This window comes from Siniperca chuatsi, linkage group LG3 (genome assembly GCF_020085105.1).
Source record: "Siniperca chuatsi isolate FFG_IHB_CAS linkage group LG3, ASM2008510v1, whole genome shotgun sequence".
NCBI classification, from domain to species: domain Eukaryota; kingdom Metazoa; phylum Chordata; class Actinopteri; order Centrarchiformes; family Sinipercidae; genus Siniperca; species Siniperca chuatsi.
The window spans coordinates 28606720-28627762 of NC_058044.1; the positions used below are offsets into that span (position 1 = coordinate 28606720).

At 41.4% G+C, this 21043-nt stretch overlaps 2 protein-coding genes and 1 long non-coding RNA gene across 3 annotated transcripts in view; 1 reads left to right on the forward strand and 2 right to left on the reverse strand.

Moving 5' to 3' along the window:
• Window positions 1-1209: 1209 nt before the first annotated feature.
• Window positions 1210-18127, reverse strand: LOC122872611 (E3 ubiquitin/ISG15 ligase TRIM25-like). Its single transcript, XM_044188738.1, is given in 12 exon segments — window positions 1210-2914; window positions 3008-3067; window positions 13144-13233; window positions 14253-14399; window positions 14725-14790; window positions 15191-15217; window positions 15300-15480; window positions 16130-16363; window positions 16525-16620; window positions 17091-17482; window positions 17485-17705; window positions 17974-18127. Coding segments are annotated over 11 exon segments (2028 nt in total). The 5' UTR covers window positions 17687-17705; window positions 17974-18127; the 3' UTR covers window positions 1210-2381.
• Window positions 1210-21043, reverse strand: part of LOC122872559 (E3 ubiquitin/ISG15 ligase TRIM25-like) — a 43956-nt gene continuing 24122 nt past the window's right edge. The window contains exon 13 of the transcript XR_006377218.1: window positions 1210-2117. The gene's annotated coding sequence lies outside the window, so the exon portion shown is untranslated. The remainder of the gene's footprint in view (window positions 2118-21043) is intronic.
• On the forward strand, window positions 17613-19724 carry LOC122872688. Its single transcript, XR_006377248.1, has 3 exons — window positions 17613-17750; window positions 18114-19033; window positions 19138-19724. It is a non-coding gene; the product is annotated as an uncharacterized LOC122872688 (long non-coding RNA).

The window sequence follows — 21043 nt, forward strand, 5'->3', positions numbered from 1 at the left end:
CTCAGGTCATTGATACCTGTGTGGATTAGGATGTGGCTTGGGGAGCCAAGGTGAGACTATGTGTTGGGACACCAAAGTTTTGCCACCTTGTGCCTGGGGAAAATCAATGAATTTTCCATTTGAGTCAATCAGTAACACAGTATCTGCTTTTGCAGTGGGACTATCTGGTCTAATGGGACCATCTGAGCGTGTGGTGTGGCTGCTGGACTCTGGCTGCTCTGGTTGAGAGAGGGGATCATCCTGCTGGGTGTTCAGTGGGGGGCTCACTGCTGTGTGTTGACCGTCAGTCCTGGCTCAGACTCAGTGAGGGAGGCCATAGCAACCAAAGGCAGAGTTTGTTGCCAATTTCTCAAAATGGTTGTCAATGGCAACCATTACTGTCGAGCCCTGTGTGAATTTTTGTATTATATTTTGTTATAATTTTGTATCACATGACCATTGTCAATTTGATCATTTTAGTTTGAACTACTTTTTCTAAGTAGCTAACCAAACTAGATTTCTCTAGGGTAGCTTTTCTGTAGTTCAACTTCTTCCAGTGTCAAGTAATTGGTAGCTTGCAAAGCTATGCTTTCAGAGTAGCTTCCCCAACACTGAAGGCACATCTGCCAGCCAACTATAAATGAGTTTATTCAGTGGCCATAGTATTAAGTAATAATATGACTTTGCAAGCCAAAGACACACACTCACACACACACACACACACTGGCCAGGCTTTGAAAAACATGAAAAATGTGAACACATGGAATAAAGAGTAACTAGTAAAGACACTCTAAAATTAACTGGTATATGCAACATGATAGGAATATGATGTCTATAAATATAACAGGATTAAATATATAACACGTATTACACCCAGTATTCTGCAGTGCATTTTTTAATTTGCGTCTGGTGGAATGTAAACAGCAGATAGAGATAGTGATGATGGTTTTCATCTTCACATAAAACGCTCAACATTTGGGATCAGCAGAATAAAGGAATATTGACATTTTGAGAAATAAATATAGTTTGCAAGGGTCACTGAGAATAACATGCAAAGATCAGTGTCATCTCTGTGCTTCTGGACCCACATCTGAATGAGACACACAGAGATGGGGGTTGATATCAATGTTGTCATCTGTAGGTAAGAGAGCAAAAGAGGGAATTTCCCAAAATGTTGGACTGCTCCTTAAACCACTTGTGGCTTCTTAAAAAGAAAAAAAGAAGAGTGTCTGAGAGAGAAAAACATATTTTATTAATAACAATCACTGGTTTAATTTATGATTCAAATGTAATAGAAAAAATATATTTTTTAATTTTAAGACAATCACATAAATATATTCATATTTAGTCCATGCATCTCCTGTTGGGTACACTGAATAAAACCACCACAGATATGGCATCCATCCAGATGCATGTCATCCTTTTCTCTCTCTCCCCATTATTTCCTGGCTCAACGTCCACCAGTAAAAGGCAAAATGCCATAAAAAATAATCAAAAGGAAAAAAGAGAGACTGTCAGAACAGAGCCTGTATGACTTCTGTTCTCATCAGCCGAATCCATCAAAGAGTTTAGGAAGTGTCCATATGGGGCTGGGTGATACAAACGATATATTCACTTATCTCGATAAAAAAAAATTCCCATGATATGAAAATGAGAAGCTTCAATCCACTGTCTGTAGGATACACTGCTTGTGTACAATGAAAAGCCAATCACATCTACAAATCTATTTAAAGCCAATCACATGGCAATCTTCTAGGAATGGACAACCCATTTCAACAGCATTGGTTGAGTTAGCTAAACACACTGCATGCTATTGTTTTGGTATCAAAAGTTGGATGGATAAATGGAATACATGAGCACTCCTTCAGAGGAAACTTTTGAGTGTCAGTAAAGAAAGTGACATCTCAACAGTGACAAGGACTTTACATGTGGAATTTATACTGACAAGAATTTAAACTGTTTTTCTGTTTGCAGCCCAAACAGTTCTTAGTCATTTGTACAATCTGAATCTACTATTAGAGACTATTTAAGCTTAAGGGAATCTTTAAGGTCACCAGAAATTATTCATATCATGACTTAACGACTGATATGAAAAAATATCTTGATAACATTTTTGCCATATCGCCCAGCCCCATAACCTTAACGGCAAACACTGTACTGACATACTGTTAGCTGTTAGCTGGGGGGTATAACTGGTCAGCCTCTTGATGTGAAACATTTTTTTTAGCCAATGTTGGGTATATTAAATATTTTTAAACTTTTGCTGTCACAAATATTCAAGACTGGCTTTATAAATACAACTAGCATAGTATTCTTTTCCATTATTAATGACAATAATTAGAACAAAGGGCTGACTGTGTGTAGGTGTGTGCCTGCATATGCCATTTATATGCATATGCTCCTCATGCCTGCAGCTTGCACAAAGAAATGGACGAGCCACTTGAGAAAATCCAGAAAGCTGGATACACAGCTTCAGCAAAAGGGAACACAAAGGAGTGGAAGGGATATACCCGGTCTGCCACGTTATAGAACGTAGCAGTGCCCTCCTCGCAATCCAACAGCACACCTATGCGCTTTGGATTGAGATTGACCAGCACGGTCTCACTGCTATTATACCAAGCCGACAGCTTAATGTTAAACCACTCGACACACCAGGACTGGGCGTTGCGGCCCAGTCGACTGGTGGGACCTTTGCGGTCAATGCTGCTGTAAGCCAAGCCAATGCCAATGAAGTTGCTGCTGCTCAGTCGGACTTCCCAGTAGTGGCGCCCTCTAGAGAAACCCTTGGAGGCGAGCACCTGGGAGCAGACAGCGAAGCGTTCAGGGCAGTCGGGGTAGTTTGTGTGTTCATCTGAAATAGAGGCTTTAGTGAAGCCCTCACTCAGTGCGATGCGTTTGTGGGCCGTCTTTGGATCCAAAGTGAGTACCGTGCCATCTGGTAGGGACAGAAAAAAAAGACCATTTAAATAACAAAGGCGGTTGCTATTACCATATGAGGGGAAGATACCTGCTACGCTCATACACTTACATTTCAGAAGTTCGGTTCTTTTTTCAGCAGATGTTATGTTTGGGGGAATGTCCGAAGTTTCTACAACAGAAGACAAAAAAGTTATTTGTCATCAGGCTCAGGGATGACAAATGAAAGCTTAAAAAAAATTTAAAATAAGGGGAACTCCACTGATTTTACACATCAAAGTCTGTTTACAGGTCTTGGGGAGTACCACTGCATATGTGAAAAAAGTTATATGAAGCCTTTTGTGGCTCCAGAGGGAGCTACGCAAAGTCTGATAAATTACCTCAAGTGACGTCACTTGAGTCAGCGTCGGTTGGGGCTGAAGACTACAAGTTTGAAAATGAAAAAAATCCAGGGGTGTGGAGTTGGAAAAAAGTGAGTTTACCAGACCTCTGAAGCCCGCTCCTCATCTCTGCTTGAGGCTAGCAGCTCCAGGCTACATTAGCCGCAACTAGCATAACCCACCAAATATCTGACTGAACTGTCAGCAATCGAGTTGCATTGTGGGTTATGTAGGCTCCCGTTAAATTTTTTTTTTTTAAAAGATTATTTTTTGGGCTTTTTGTCTTTATTCAATAGGAACAGTTGAAGAGAGACAGGAAACGTGGGAGAGAGACAGGGGATGACATGCAGCAAAGGGCCGCGGGTGGAATTCAAACCCGGACAGGTGCAGTAAGGACTCAGCCTTGATACATGGGGCGCACACTCTACCAGGTGAGCTACCAGGCTCCCGGTTTTTACAAGGAAGAACAATGTGTGGAATAAAAAAGATGAAATATCTGGCTCTGCTACTTCGATTTTGATGTATATATTTTTTTAAACTCTCCATCATGAGTCCAACAAAGTTGCAATGTTAAATCGGTGGAGTACTCTTTTTAATGGATGGTGTCTACCTGGTTCAGCTGCAGGAGTACGGCCTCTGGGTTCGTCTTTTCCACCGAACTCCAACAGGTTTTCCATTGAACGGGCTTGACTCATATTTCCCGTATTGTCTTCTTTGGATTGAGGAGCTTATTTTTTTCTACGCTACACTGCTTTCCTGGCCACTGCTTTACCTATATGTTTTAACTTGGAAAAACTTTTCAGTCATCAGACGCGTGGATCTTAAGTGATTTTAAGCTGGCTGCAACTCGACGTGGTTTACCAGACCATCCCTTCTCACTCCCCTGACTGCTCCACTCCAACACTGGACAATGATCCCACTCTTCCATGGCTCGGCTCCATCATCACTGGCACACCGGAGCATGAGGCCGTTTCAGCTAAGCCTGAAGATCCGTGGCTCCTCATGGGTGCAAAACCCAAAGCCATGGCCATTTCTACTCCGTGCCGAGCCCCAGTGGATGCACAGTCACTCGCCGGCGGGGGTGGTGAGAAGGCTCCAGTGAGTTCGAGTCCACAACAACCGGAGCACTGGACCGTAGCCTGTAAGGACAGACATGGTGCAAAGCGCCTGCCTCCTCCACCTTCACATCGGGACCTCCCGCTGGCCAACAGGTTTGACATCCTGGATACGCAGGACTTTCCTCCACTGGAGGGACGCCCGGATCCCTCTAGTGCCACGTTTTACATTTCTGTGGTAATTTCGGATAGATCCTTAGTGCGAAACAGACACAGCCGACACAGCAATAATAATAACTTAATAAAGATCCGGGTCAGAACCCTACCTCCAGTCTCAACCTCAAATCTGAAGCAGCACAGACTTTTTAAGATGGCTCTTCTCAATGTAAGATCCCTCTCTAACAAAATGTTTATTTTAAATGATTTTATCTCTTTTCCTCATATTTGCTATTATTTATCACCCCCCTAAACCAGCTGGCTCCTTCTTGTTGGAACTCCCTGAGTTTTTATCCAGTCTTGTTTTAAATTATGTTAGAATTCTTCTTTGTGGTGATTTTAATATTCATGTTGATGACTCCTCTAATGCCCTTGCTGCTGATTTTTTAAATATCACTAACTCTTTTAACTTTCAACAACATGTGTCTGGCCAAACTCATTCCCGTGGCCACACCTTAGACCTAGTCTTTAGTCTGGACCTGAAAACTCCATCTGTGGAAATCAGGGACATGTTTGTATCCGATCACCTATGTATTGTTTTTAACTGTGAATTACAGGCTGCTAGTACATTCTTATCCCGCCCTAAGTACACACGCATCCTTAATGAGCATAGTGCCTTAAAATTCTGTACACTGTTCAATTCTCCTGGCAGTGTGTTTCCCAGTCCCTCCAACACCAACGATTTGGTTGATTATTTTAACTACCTGTGTTCTTCAACCTTAGATCTCATAGCTCCTCTGGAAAATAGACCAAACTCAAAGACTAGAAAACAGCCATGGTTAAATGACAGTATTCGAAGCTGTAAAAAGAAATGCAGAAGAGCAGAACGCAGATGGAAGAAATCAGGTCTCCAGGTCCACTTTGTGGCCATGAAAGAGTTATTACGCCTTTATAATAGGATGGTGAAGGATGCAAGAACATGTCATTTCTCTGCACTTATTTCTGCCCATCAGCACAACCCCAGATTCCTATTTAAGACTGTGGATCAGTTAGTTAACCCTGCCTCTCCTTGTGCCCCTGCTGAGTGTGATGCTGATTGTGAAAAGTTTCTTTTGCACTTTGCTGGAAAGGTGGAGTTAATAAGATCTGATATCACCCCCAATCCTGCCTTTTTAGTAGGGCTGTCAACTTTAGTCGTTTAGTCGACTAATCGGTTGATGCCGTTTTGGTCGACTGACATTCTCATTGGTCGACCAGTTTTTTTTTTTTTTTTTTTTTTACCAATAAAGAAATTTTCATTGATTTACTCCTTGATATTTATTCCTTTATTAGCAGTTATATATTACTGTATTCTAAATATAATTAGCCTATGTTTTATACCAAACTTTAAATGCTTTAATTTAGGCTATTTTATAACGGCGCCACAGTTTAGCGCACCACATGAACACTCGGGAACCGCACCTGTGGCTGGCTGCACTGCTGCTTCGTGCTCAGTACGGAATATAGGTAGTTTTGCTGTATTCATTCAGTTAGAACGCTACTTGTTTTGGGCTTTAGTCGAAAAAATGTCCAAGAAATCTAAATCTTTTGTTTGGCTGCATTTTACAAAAAAAGACGACAAGACTGTGGAGTGCAAGCTATGCGGCCTAAAGCTAACTTACCATAGCTCAACGACCAATATGACCAATCAACTAAAAGCGGTTAGCGAGATATAAATGTGTCAGACAGCTTTGGACATGACAACAGAGCAGTGGAATATGGCTGAAGACATCACAGACGTTCTTAAGCCCTTTATTACACTGACCGAGCTGTTGTCGGAGGAGGCTAACACATCCCTGTCAGCGGCCTTCCCAATGCTTGAGAATCTAAAAAAAAAGTCATCTTGCCATCACAGATAACGATAGTCCAACAAAGAAGAAGTTGAAACTTAAGCTTGCGCAGGAAATAGATAGTCGATGGAAAGTTGTGATGACAAGCTGCCTGTACATTTTAACTGCAGTACTGGACCCGCGCTTCAAACAGCTACCTTTTCTTAATGATGAGAAACGGGATGAGGCCTATTCTGAAGTCGTAAAACTAGCACAAAGGCTAAGCCTCTCGGGAGACAGCGCAGAGCAGACAGGGGATGATGAGGACCCGTTGGCAAAAAAACAGAAAACGGCAAAAGAGAAGATAGCGATGCTTCTTTGTGGACATGGTGCAGAGGATGATCCTGATGAGCCAAGCGCACAAAGATCCTCTTGCGACGAAATGAAAGATTATCTTCAGGACAGAAGTAAAGTGGACACTGCTGGGCCACTTGCGTGGTGGAAAAATAATGAGGAGAGATATCCACGACTTGCTCGGGCAGCCAAACGCCTGCTCTGCATCCCTGCAACCTCCACTCCTGCAGAGCGCATATTTTCCAAAGCAGGATTTATTGTTAACAAGTCGAGGAGCTGTCTTTTACCCAAGAATGTGGACATTTTAGTGTTTTTGGCCCACAACATAAAAAAGGTGGACTAGGCCTGCAGATCTGTAAGTAGCCTTAACGGCTTTATTATGCTGACTCAATAGATTTTGACTCAATTTATTTGTACAGTTGACGCGTTTGAAAATAGCCTATATAATGTAACAAAACGAAAATAAATCTATAGGCCTTCCTACTATACAGCCTATTATTATTAGTGTTTTTTTAGGCTATTTTGGGTTTGTTTGTGTTTGTTTTAAAACGCCTAGATCGGTTGGACAAAAGTTAACCCATAGCTTTGAAAGTAAAGAATATACAGCCTGCATAATCGAGAGCTTTTGTTAGGATTTTTCATTATTTGGCAGTTTTAGCAGTTATATTTTTTGTAGCGTGTGGTGTGGTCTGGTCAGGTGCACGATTGTGACGGTCACTATAGACCTAGGACAGAACTCCTCACTTTGCAGTTTAAAAAATAACCCAATTTTCAAAGAATTGTATTATTATAGTTTTATGTATTATTGATGTTTTTCGTTGTTGTTTTATAAATGCTCTATTATAATTGTTTAATAAATGTTCAATCAAAAAAGACATTGCGTCTTTTTTTTTTTCTTTTTTTTTTTTAGTCGACTGATCGTTGCGCAGGACAGGACTTTGGTCGACTAAGCATTTCTTTGGTTGACTACAGCCCTACTTTTTAGATGTGGATCACCCGCTCAGGGATTCTTTGAGCAATTTTTCTGCTGTTACTCTGCCTGAACTCGTGGACATCATGTCTCTTATGAGAGTGTCCTCCAGCCCTCTGGACAAAATCCCAACTAGGTTTTTATTGGAAGTTATGAATTGTATTGCGCCCCTTTTACAAATTATTTTTAACAGCTCGCTTTCTACTGGCTGCGTCCCTGATTTCTTTAAAACAGCTTGTGTCCAGCCAGTCCTAAAAAAACCTGGGCTTGATCCCACCCTCCTGGATAACTATCGCCCAATCTCCAAATTGCCTTTTATTTCGAAGATTCTCGAAAAACTTGTATCTAAGCAGCTTCTTGCTACTGTGCAAAACAATAATACCTTTAAAAAGTTCCAATCTGGCTTTCGTCAACACCACAGCACTGAGACAGCCCTTCTCAAAGTCACCAATGACCTTTTAATGAATGCAGACGCAGGTATGTGTTCAATTCTTGTGCTGTTGGACTTAAGTGCTGCTTTTGATACAATTGATCATGACATTCTTTTAGATAGACTGAGGCACTGGGTGGGCATATCTGGCACTGCACTAGACTGGTTCTCATCTTATCTGTCCAATAGGAAATTCTGTGTCAGCATTACAGTTTTTTCTGAATGCTTAAACCCTAACCCTGATTCTTATAGCACAACTTCTAAAACTATTAATACTTATTAAACCACTCAATGAGTTTGCGAAACTAAAAGCACAAACACTGCTTTGCACTCAGTTTGCAATTTTGTAACACACACTTTGCAAAACTGTAGGTACAATCCACTGCACAGCACTCTTTTTGCGGAAGTGTAAACACAACTCACTGCTTTACACTCAATTTCCAAATGATTAACACACTCCTAGCAAAACTATACACATGTATGGCTATTATTTACACTATTTTGCCAACTGTCTGGCACACTGTCACATGTGAAAACTGTTTTAGATAATTAGTTCACTTTGCAATCAGCCTAAGCAATATAAATAAGCCACGGGTAAGCTGTCCATGTGGAGTACCATGGAGGGAGCAGGAAGAGTGAGAAGAGTGAGAATTAGAGGAGGCCGAGGAAGAGGACATGGAGGTGAAGAAGTAGGAGGAAGAGGACGCGAAGGTGAAGAAGCAAGAGGGAGAGGACGACAAGGACAAGGAGGTGAAGTTAGAGGAAGAGGACAAGGAAGAGCAAGAGGAGGACGAGGAGAGGGAAGAGGAAGGGTAAGAAGAGTAAGAAATAGAATTACTGATGACATCAGAGCTACAATAGTGGCCCATGTAATCAACCATGGAATGACCCTGAGGGTAGCTGGCCAACGGGTTCAGCCTAACTTGAGCCGCTACACTGTAGCAAGCATCATAAGGACATTTCGAAATGAAAATCGGTTAGTACAGTCACTTTGCACTAAGTTTTGTAGCACTGCCATACTCTAATGCGAAACAATACCATACATGTAAAAATACTGAAATTTTTACTTTACAGAATTGCAAGACGTCCAGATGCTGGGGGCAGAGGAAGAATGTTCACTGCAGAACAAGAGACCCATATAGTCAATATGGTGATTGCAAATAATTCCATGAGGCTACGAGAAATTCAGCAGCGCATAATTGAGGATGACACCACCTTCCAAAACATACACAATGTGAGCATTTCTGTATTAAGTTGTGTACTTGCCCGCAACAGAATCCGAATGAAACAAATCTACAGAATCCCTTTTGAAAGAAACATTGAACGTGTAAAACAACTGCGATTTGACTATGTGCAGGTAAGCTATAGTATCATTGGTACTGAATCTGGAAGTGCATACTGTAGTACTGTGCATGAGCCTACTGTGCTGCATTTGTTTTGTCTTGTCCAGAGAGTGATGGAGCTAGAGGCAGATGCCATGGGTCATGAGCAGCTTTTTGTGGATGAGGCAGGTTTTAACCTCACTAAAACAAGGAGACATGGCAGGAACATTATTAGACACCGTGCCATAATCAATGTCCCAGGATAACATGGTGGTAACATAACTTTGTGTGCAGCTATTAGTCAAAATGGTGATGTTCACCATCATTCAACCCTAGGCCCATATAACACTGCACACATTATTACATTCCTGGACACGTAGAAAAGGTTTCAGTCGTAGTCATCTGGACACTGTTTTCAGAATCAAGACGTTTCGGCTCCCATCCGGAAGTCATTCTCAATTGTGAAAAAATTGGACGGGAACTGGAAATTTAAGCTAATCTGAGTTACATAAACCCTGCCCTCAGGAGGGAATCTGCCTGAGTATCTGTTAATAGCTAGTTTCACCTGAAACTGACCTAATAGTTTCAAGATGGCCCAGTGATCAGTAATCAGGCCTATTGTTCTCTGGCTGCATCTACTTCATCACTGTTAAGTGCCTGATTAGCATGTGATAGGCGTGACCAAGGTGATAATACACTCTGATAGACTTTGGGCAGATTAAATCTCAGACCACCATTTCTGTTCAAAGAGGGTTCTCTTTCTTCACAAAAATGGCTTCCTTGACACCCGTTCAAACCAACTCTTCTCTCTACTAAGAATCTTCACCTCGTTGTCTTCAAATGTGTGGTTTGTAGCTTTTAAATGCAAATGCACGGCGCTCTGTAATCCTGAGTTAGCGTGTCGTCTGTGCTGATAAAGTCTTTTGTGAAGTGGCTGTTTGGTTTCGCCTATGTACCGTTCTTTGCAGTTTTCCTCACTGCACTGAATGGAGTAGACAACATTGCTCTGTTTTTGTGTGGGTAACTTGTCCTTAGGGTGAACGAGTTTCTGTCTTAAAGTGTTGCCTGGTTTAAAGAAGACAGGAACATCATGCTGTCTAAAGATCCTTTGTAGTTTTTCAGACAGTCCAGATACATAAGGAATGGAGACACCGTTCCTTCTCGGTTCAGTTACACTTTTGTCCTGTTTTTTGGCTCTTTTAACTTTGTTGATAGCCCAAGTAGGATAACCACAGGCTGAGAGTGCATTCTGGACATGCCTTTCCTCTTTCTTCTTCCCCGCTGAGCCTGTGGGCACTTCTTTGGCTCTGTGTTGTAATGTCCGGATTACACCCAGCTTGTGCTGTAGTGGATGATGTGAGTTCCGGATTGGAGCCGAAACGTCTTGATTCTGAAAACAGTGTCCAGATGACTACGACTGAAACCTTTTCTACGATAGAACACTCCTGGACGAATGAGGGACTACACCGTCTTATTCCTGGACACCTTACATGACATGCTCACTAATGTTCAGAGACCAGAGCAGACCAGATATGTCATCATATGGGACAATGTTAGTTTCCATAGGGCTGCTTTGGTCCGCAACTGGTTTACAGATCACCCGCTCTTCACTGTACTCAACCTCCCCCCCATACTCTCCATTCTTGAATCCAATTGAAGAGTTCTTCTCTGCCTGGCGCTGGAAGGTCTATGACCGTCATCCCCATCAACGCATAGCCCTTTTACAGGCAATGGAGGAGGCATGTAGGGATATTGACCAGGCATCATGTCAGGCCTGGATACGGCATTCCAGAAGATATTTTCCCCGGTGCCTTGGACTAGAGGACATTGCATGTGATGTAGACGAAATTTTGTGGCCGGACCCAGAGAGACGACACGATGTAAACTGATTTTTTTTTTCTCAGTGAAATTACTATTTTGTGTTTTGTCTTGGAAAAAAACACTTGTTGTTTTGTTTTGATATGTGTAAATAAACACCAGTACTTGAAGTTTGGATCCCTGTATGTTTACAGAACTATGACAAAAGTATGACCTCAAACTGACATAGCTTGTGCACAGAGAAAGCAAAAGCCAGATGTGTTTTTTATTCATACCATCAGTGTGTAGTTGGCGCATTGTGTGCTTATTTATGTGATGGCTTGTGTTAACTGTTTGATACGAAAATACCATTTTTACGAAGTTTTGAAGAGTTAAGCAAGGTTTATTAGCTTTTGCAAAAGAGCTAAAATGTTTTGCTGATTTGGTGAAGGGTTTTCTTATTTATGTGTAGAGTTTTGCAAAAATAGCCAATAGTAACAAAAAATGTGCTCAAGCCATTAGAAAAAAAACTGTAATAACTTCATGTCATCCTTTTCCCATATCAAGTACGGTGTGCCTCAAGGTTCAAGTCTGGGACCAATACTGTTCTCCTTGTACATGCTTCCTTTGGGTGATGTAATCCACAGACATGGTATTTCTTTTCATTGTTATGCGGATAACACGCGGTTGTACCTCCCCGTCAAGCCCACTGACCTTAGTACGCTGAGTTCTCTGCAGGACTGCCTGTCTGACATAAAAAATTGGATGTCTATAAATTTTCTTCAGCTCAACTCAAGTAAAACTGAAATCCTTGTTATTGGGCCCCAACACATCACTAAACAAATACTGCCATCTACTGGTAACCTGTCACAACATATCAAACCTGTTGCAAGAAATCTTGGTGTCCTGTTTGATAGCAATTTATGTTTTGAGCAACATATCACTAAGCTTGTCCAATCATGTTTTTATCACTTCAGAAATATTGCAAAAATACGATCTATTTTAAATCTTAGTGATGCAGAAACTGGTATACATGCTTTTATCTCCTCACGCCTTGATTATTGTAACAGCCTGTTCACTTGTCTTAATCAAAAAACTTTGACCCGACTGCAGACTGTACAAAACTCAGCTGCTAGGCTGTTAACCGAGACCAAGAAGTACGACCACATAACACCTGTTTTAGCCTCTTTACATTGGCTCCCTGTTTGTTTTAGGATTGATTTTAAGATCTTGTTGATTACTTTTAAGGCTCTTCATGGCCAGGCCACTTAAACCTTGTAATCCCTTATGAACCTTCACGTAGTTTGAGATCTTCGGGCAGGGGTCTCCTGTCTGTTCCTGAGTCCAGGATGAAAACTAAGAGGGACAGAGCTTTTGCTATCAGGGCCCCGAGGCTCTGGAACAACTTGCCCGAAGAAATTAGGTTGTCTGAGTCAGTGTCTTCGTTTAAGTCTCGTCTCAAAACACATTTTTATCTGAAAGCATATCCTGATTTTACCTGAACTGGCTGTTTATTTTACTGTTTATTTTATTGCTTTTGTGTATTTGATGTATTTTATTTCTTTATATTTCGTCATTCACTGTGGTATTTTATTTCTCTTGTTGTGAAGCACTTTGTACTTTGTTTTGATAAGTGCTTTATAAATAAAGTTTTATTATTATTATTTTGTTTTGTTCTAAAAAAACAACAACAATAAGTTTGTTTTTTAACTGCAGAGAAGATGAAGAACTGTTAAGTGTTATGTGACAGGTAACTGCAATCAACATGCATTAACTAAAAGACTCTCAGTATAACGCAATACAATTCAACAGCACCACAACTACAGCCTCCAAAATGACCATTACGTTGAATCAACAACTCTCTCAAAAACTGAACATTATAACCTTCATGACGGTAGAATTTATTACATTAGAATGCATTAGTTTCAGCTATAGATTGTTATGATTAGTTTATTAAAAAAGTGACAGTTTCTTACTTTGAGCTCTCTTCTTTGGGCCTTTGGGTTGAGAACCTGAACCTGGATCGTGGGGACTGGGAAATAGATTCCCTGGCAGCCACTGCGGCTCTGAAATAGGAATAGGCAACATGTAAATGTATTTTATTCTTAAACTGTCAAATGTGATATATAATGCTTGTCAGGTGTTTTTTTTTTACACATATCATAAAGCATGAGTTTGACAGATGAGTTCCAGGGCTCAAAGGTGTAAATCTTGAGGCAGAAGCTGCTCTTTTACCTGAGAACATGCCAGTGTCATTTCAATAGTCTTTCAATTCACATGACTTTAAACAGTCACCCCAATACTAGGGGTGGGAATCTCTAGGCACCTCACAATTCAATTCAGTTTTGATTCAGAGGGCTACGATACAATGATAAAACAATTGTAATTGGTGTACATGCAAAAAATGTTGGGGGGGGTTTTCTGAAAACTGTAAACATTCAACAGTGGCTCATTGGCCATAATTCTTACTGTAAGAGGTAAGGCACTCAAATACTGGCATATTGTCAGTAAGAACAAATACATTTGTGGGGGGTTGTTCAATTTCCAATTATTGACTTTTCTGCATCGAGACATAATTTTTCAAGAGAGAATCGCAATGCATCTAAGAATTGATTTTTTTCCCCACCCAACGCAGCACCAATTTGAGGAATATTTTAAAGTTTTTGTTTTGATTTGATTTCTGTTTCCACCAGTTCCTACTTGAACTGAATCATCAGTTCCAAAAATGCCAGTGTTATTGTCTGCAACAAAATTGGACATGATTGGCTTAACTATACTTTCTTAATGCATCTTCGACTGTAAAGACTTGATTCATCAAATCAAATCAATTTATTGTGATGACATACTGTAAGTTTTAGTAGAAAAGTGGTACAATCACAGTGAAGATTGGTGTAGTCTACTGTATGTGTTGCTGTCAGCCCATTGTTTCATCTCAGTGTCCCAGGGTCGCATCATTGTCTTTCTGAATTTGTTAATCACACTGTCATGCACAGTGTGACAATTTAATATTGTGTGTTTGATTGTACGTTTATGTCTTACTCATGTGCTATAAATGGAGGACCCCTATAAAAGCCTGGTGACCTACCCTGTGGATGCTGGGATAGATTCCAGCCTCCATGTGGTCCCATATAGGGATTACGTACAGGAACTGCTTGGAAGTATGGCTGGATGGGTGGACGACCTGGACTGTGGGACCTGCGCGTTTTTTTCTGCTTTTGGGGCTCTGATAGTTCTGAAACAGAAAAGGTGAAAACAGAAGACATTTTGTACACCCATAAGTGTTTTATCACATTGTAAAGAGTTGTGTGTTACAAAATGCTTGTCAAATTATTTTACTTTTTTTTTTTTTACTCCTATCAAAGCACATATGTGCTTGACTGAGATGTATGAAGGCATTTTATCAAAACTTCTGAGCTTTAGTATGCACACTACTCACACTTAGTTTTTTTCGTGTGTGAATGTTTATCATAAACATGAGCAGATATTTTATTATAGGTACATGTTGTACTGTATTTAGATTTTTTGCTACGATGATACCTTCATAGAGATGAACATACCAGATTTCGGCTGAGATCCAGTATTTCCAGTATTTGCAGGTCCTGAGACAGGAACTGCTTTTTCATCTGTGAATAGTAAATAGACTGCATTTATATAGCGCTTTACAATTTGCCACTCATTCACACACACACACACACACACACACACACACACACACACACACACATTGATGGCAGCAAGCTACAATGCACACACACACATTGATGGCAGCAAGCTACAATGCTACCATCAGGAGCCATTTGGGTTTCAGTGTCTTGCTCAAGGACACAGGAGGACAGGAAGAGCTCGAGATCAAACCACCAACCCTGCATTTACTGGACGACCTGTTTTATCTGCTGAGCCACAGCCCCTGAAGATCCCAGGTACTCAGAATTTCAAACAGTTAGCCCACCACCAAAGAACACAGCATCGATAAAGTCAACATTTGATTTAATTTCCAGTATTTCTCACATGACACAAACTCACCAGATGCAACAATGCCAGTGTTAAGTTCTGTGACAAAAGTGGACATGATTGGCTTCATTATTCTTTCATAATACATCTGCAAATGTAAAATCCTGCACTGTAAATGTACCTGCACATTCACCTGGTTTAAGTATCGGTAGTCTGGCCTCAACAGGCTGTTTAAGGATCTCTGTCAGATGCTCCTTCAGGGCAGCAGCAAAGCCCTGTGTTGCTGTCACCTTCTTGGAGTCCAGGCTGATTCGAGGGGTGTAAGGGTCAAACTTTATAGCCTTAGGCAAGTTAAATGAAGCCTGTGAGGAACAAGGGAAAGAAAATTAATGGGATGTGTTTTTTCCCCAAGTCGTGCAAGACCTGGCTGTAATAAGTGTAGGGTCTCTTTTTAAGTATCACTGGGGGGTGCCAAAGTCAGAAATGTCCAAATTAGAGCTGTAACTAACGATTATTTTCATTATCGATTAATTATTTTCTCAATGAATCCATTTGTTAATAATTCAAAATTAAATATTGACAAAGATATTTAATTCACTATCATATATCACAGAAAATTCTCACATTTCAGATGATGGAACCAGCAGCAAATGATTGATCAATTATAAAAATAGTAGGCAATTACTTTTCTGTTGATCGACTAATAGTTATACACAAAATTATCCACATTTGCTTTCATTCGTGGCTTAAACATAGCATGCACCCAAATAACATACAGGCCAATTCCCCTGTCTCGCCTCAGCCATGCTGCCTCAAGAATGCATGAAGAGGGGCCCTTTAAAAAACATACGAATATTCCAAGTGCATACAATATTGAGACCACTTTCCTCATTTTAATTGTGATGTCTCTCTCTACAGTCTATTCTGTCTCATTTCTCTTTAGGCTAAACATCAATTTCCCTCCCTTCTCCCCTCCCCTACTTTATCTTTCTGTGACAATGTTCATCCCACCTGTAGAAAGGCCAGGGTATGGGATTGACTCAGCAGACTGTCTAGATCTTCTCTGGCTTTTCTCATCTTCTCAGAATTCTCAATTAACTTCTTCATGAGGTCCTGCAGTTTCGTCTGGCCAGTCTCCAGCTCGCAGTCCACCTCATGTTGGGCCTTGAGTTCCTCTTGGGCCAACATATCCCGCATCTGCTGATACACAGCTGCCAATGCTGTCTTCTTTTTGGTTGCTGTGTCCTAGGCAAGGACCATGAGAGGAGCCATAGATGAATGAGGGGAAAAGTAAATAGACAAACGGACATTATGTAATTGCCATCACATTTTCCTTTCTATATGAATCATTATTTAATTTGTTCCCAATTCTTGTGAAAAACAGGAAATGTAATAGGTAAAAATACCTTCAGCTTGCTCTGCGTGTCATTCATTTGCAACATAACAGTCTTTGTCTTCTCAATCTTCCCGTCCAGCAAACCCAACTTGTCTCTGAGGTCGTACTAAAAGACAGATATAGAACATAGCTTCAGTACACAGAGAATTATGTTTTTGTACAGACCCTGCTCACCACAGTCTCAATGGAAGGCCTACAGCACAATGCAAACAATGCTTTTTATATTGCATTTACACCATCTGCATTATTCCTACTCTTTAAATTGCAGCACAAGTGTCACCTTCTTAGGACTAAAATATTGCTAAAATGTATTATAACAACAGTCTAGTGAAGTTTTTTACGTTTTAATGATCAAATTGTAAATTACTTCCTTGATAGCTGGATTAGGTTGGGTTAGCGAGTAGGTTGATAACCGCCTTAAAGGAACAGTTCGACTTTTTGAGAAAAACACTTATTCACGAATAAGCATACTTCTCAAAATGTCAAATTATTCGTTTCATAAAACCGATTAGGCCAGTCTGATATCCGGACTGTAGTGAGACTGGTGTTATATACTGAATACTGAGACCCACAAACCTCTTTCAGGTTCCTCTGCTCCTCAGGAGCCACGAAGGGGCAGCCTTTGTGGACTTGCTGGAGGCAGAAGCTGCAGATTGGGCGGCCATGTTGGGTGCAGAAGAGCTCCATCAGCTTGTGGTGGTCCGAGCAGATACGCTCCGAAAGGTCGCCTACAGGCTCACTCAGCTGGTGGAGACTAAAGTTTGGGTTTTCCCGGTGAGGCCGCAGGTGCTCCTCACAGAAAGAGGCCATGCAGGTGAGGCAGGTCTGGGACGCCTCTGCTTCCATACATGTATCGCAGCGTATGACATCCTCTTTCTCGGCTTTGCTCTCCTCTGCTGTCAGGCGGGCCTCGCTCTTGGTCGACCTCAAGTTGAAGGTCTCCACGACGGTGCTGAGGACCGTGTTTTCTTCAGCTCCGGTTTGGTGGCGAAGTGGGTCCGACACTGAGGACAGCTGTAGGAGTCCTTCCAGGTGGCCAGGAGGCAGTCCTGACAGAAGTTGTGTCCGCAGGGGATGGTCACCGGACAGTCAAAGGTACTCAGACAGATGCTGCAGGTCAGCTCATCCTCCAGACTCATGAGAGAAAACTGACTCTCGTCCACTTCGGCCATGATGAAACGTCAGGTGAGGCTACGAGGGAGAAACGAAACTCAACTTCACAAGTACCAAAACCAAGTAAAAAACGTTCCATGCCACTATTGTGTTTTTATTGAATGTCAATGCCCCTCTGGTGTTAAAATAATGTTAGCAAAAAAAAATAAAAAATATTCAAACATAAACTTTCCTGAGTGGCAGTTTAACTATCAACTAGATTCTTATCGCATTAAATGTAAGCTGTAAGCCACTACACGCACACAGTCTGTCTATACAATTAATAATTCATTTTAAACCCACGTACCTTTTGTGCTAGTGCAGCTAACTCCAGCTCACTGGCATAAATTCAGACAGTAACTGTGTTGTCTCTGGCTACATAACTCATGACCACTGTCAAAGCCACATCTCTCTCTCTCTCTCTCTCTCTCTCTCTCTCTCTCTTAGTGATGTTCCGGCTCCCGGCTGCCTCTCCCTGAAATATTAGTGAATGCACAATTGAGCCTGCTCAGTTGCTTCATGAACCAACTCGGTTTTACGTGTACTTTGTTTTAATATTACAGTAAAATCTATATTGCATTGGACTCTATTTGACTCAAGTGTTTTATTGAAGAAGAATTAAACAGTGTGTGAGAGGACCTGGACACATTTGGCCTAGCTGAAGGTTTTTTCTCCCACATTATACAGTTTAGATTATTTCTCCTTTAATTCTGAGAAATAAAGTTTTGGCGCGTTCAACTCCTGTTTGGGCTTCATTCCATTTCAAATAGCTGCTGGTCTGCCGGTCAGAGTCCAAAAGCCAATATCTCTGTTACGTAAGGGCGTTTTATAGCCTGTGATTGTAAAATGTGAAGTTGCTCATTTAATTTTATATTTCCAAGAATATGTGGTTGGGGATATTTAATATGAAATCACCTTTCTTAAGAAAGGGTTACATCTCTCATTGAATCCCTGCACTTGTCACGTCATATATATCATCAAACTGGACTTTTTATTGTGCATTGCATTCAACCTCCACTGTTACATAATTTAATTATTTATGCACATGTCACATTTAAAGGCGCTATCGATAACATCCAGCCACTAGATGACGCACTCCCCCTCCCCCCTTCCATTCCATTCCAGTGGTTACCAGTTCTTGCACAACCTGCTGTTATGGTCAGCCACCCTGCCTTTTGTCGCTGCAGTTTCTCTTTCCCTGTGTGTCTTGTCTGTCCTCCGTTTGTCTGTGTGTATGTGCTCCGGCTTCCCTGGCTCTCACCTGCTGCCGATCACCGGCGCACCTGTCATCAATTATCATCAGTCTCTACAGCTTAAAGACTGGGCTCTTCCTCATCTCCAGTGCCAGATCGTCTCTCTGTATACCTGTACGAGCATACGTAACGGCCCCTCGTGCCTCACAGTTAAGTACTGTAGTAGCTCTGTCTTGTAATCTCGTGTTTGGTCATCTCTGATTTGCTTTTTGCCGCAGACATCCCTCTCGCCGGTGATCAGCCACGTCACCTCACGGATTTCTGCTAACCTGTTCACCCGTCTTGCTCCTGCCCTGCCAGCTAACCAACTGTCTCCCAGTTCAGTCAGTTTACCAGCAGTCTCCCAGCTGGCCAGCGAACCAACGGTGTCCTCAACCCCACCGGTGAAATCCCCAGGCCACTTGGAGCCAGCTCACCTCGCTCTACGGATCCGTGACCGGCCTCACATCACCACCCGCCGTTCTTGGTTCAGAGCAGTCCATTCCGGACTTGATTCACCGCTTCACTAAGAGCCGCAGTGGACGGCTCTGTTTTCCCCCTCCCTCAAGAAAAGACTATATTCTTGCACTTACCGTGGGTTGAATAAAGATTGACTTTTCTATTTCACTCCTTGTGTCCTGCATTTGTGGGTTCTGACTCGTACATTACGACACCTGCATATTTCATGGTCGAGTGGAGTGAGACTCAGACAGTCATGTCAAGTGATGAATCTTTTGTGATAGAGTTATGAATTCTTTTTGCAACATGTAGCTATACATTAGCTATAGATTTGGGTTACTTTGTGCGGTGGTGTTTCATGTATCTATGGTAATCTTAGGATATGGCTAGCTAGCTTTATACACTTAATAATTACAGGGGCCCTATATTGCGACACTTACTGTAAAAGGACATTTCAATCATCCTTACACTATAAGACATTAGGTAAATATTTACATTTTAATCCAATCAAAGAGTACAGTACATTGTAGGGATGCTACTAAAACCCACAGCACTCGACATTAGACAGCTACAGTAAAAGTTGATGTTAGCTAGCACGTAGTGTTGACCTAACATTAGTCGAAGTGTTTTCTTGTTGAAAACAAATCTCATAGCGGATTATAAAAAACAGCTGCGCACCAAACAGCAACAATGGCTACAGGGAGAAAGGACGACTGTATGATCATGTAAGTATTTTCAGATTTTTATATTAACTTGAGTACCGTAGCTCAAAGCAGCTGGCTACATGGCTAGCTAGCCACAAGTACCCGTTAGACTGCTATATCATGTTTATCAATATTATAAAGGAGTACGGTCTAGACCTGCTCTATAGGAAAAGTGCAATGAGATAACTTCTGTTATGAATTGGCGCTATATAAATAAAATTTAATTGAATATACAGTGGTGTGCAAAAGTGTTTGCCCCCTTCCTGATTTCTTATTCTTTTGCATGTTTGTCACACTTAAATGTTTCAGATCATCAAACAAATTTAAATATTAGTCAAAGATAACACAAGAAAACACAAAATGCAGTTTTTAAATGAAGGTTGTTATTATTAAGGGAAAACAAAATCCAGACCTACATGGCCCTGTGTGAAATAGTGATTGCCCCCTAAACCTAATAACTGGTTGGGCCACCCTTAGCAGCAACAACTGCAATCAAGCATTTGTGATAACTTGCAATGAGTCTTTTACAGCGCTGTGGAGGAATGTTGGCCCACTCATCTTTGCAGAATTGTTGTAATTCAGCCACATTGGAGGGTTTTCGAGCATGAACTGCCTTTTTAAGGTCATGCCACAGCATCTCAATAGGATTCAGGTCAGGACTTTGACTAGGCCACTCCAAAGTCTTCCTTTTGTTCTTCTTCAGCAATTCAGAGGTGGACTTGCTGGTGTGCTTTGGATCATTGTCCTGCTGCAGAACCCAAGTTCGCTTCAGCTTGAGGTCACGAACAGATGGCCGGACATTCTCCTTCAGGAGTTTTTGGTAGATAGCAGAATTCATGGTTCAATTTATCACAGCAAGTCTTCCGGGTCCTGAAGCAGCAAAACAGCCCCAGACCATCACACTACCACCACCATATTTTACTGTTGGTATGATGTTCTTTTTCGGAAATGCAGTGTTACTTTTACGCCAGATGTAATGGGA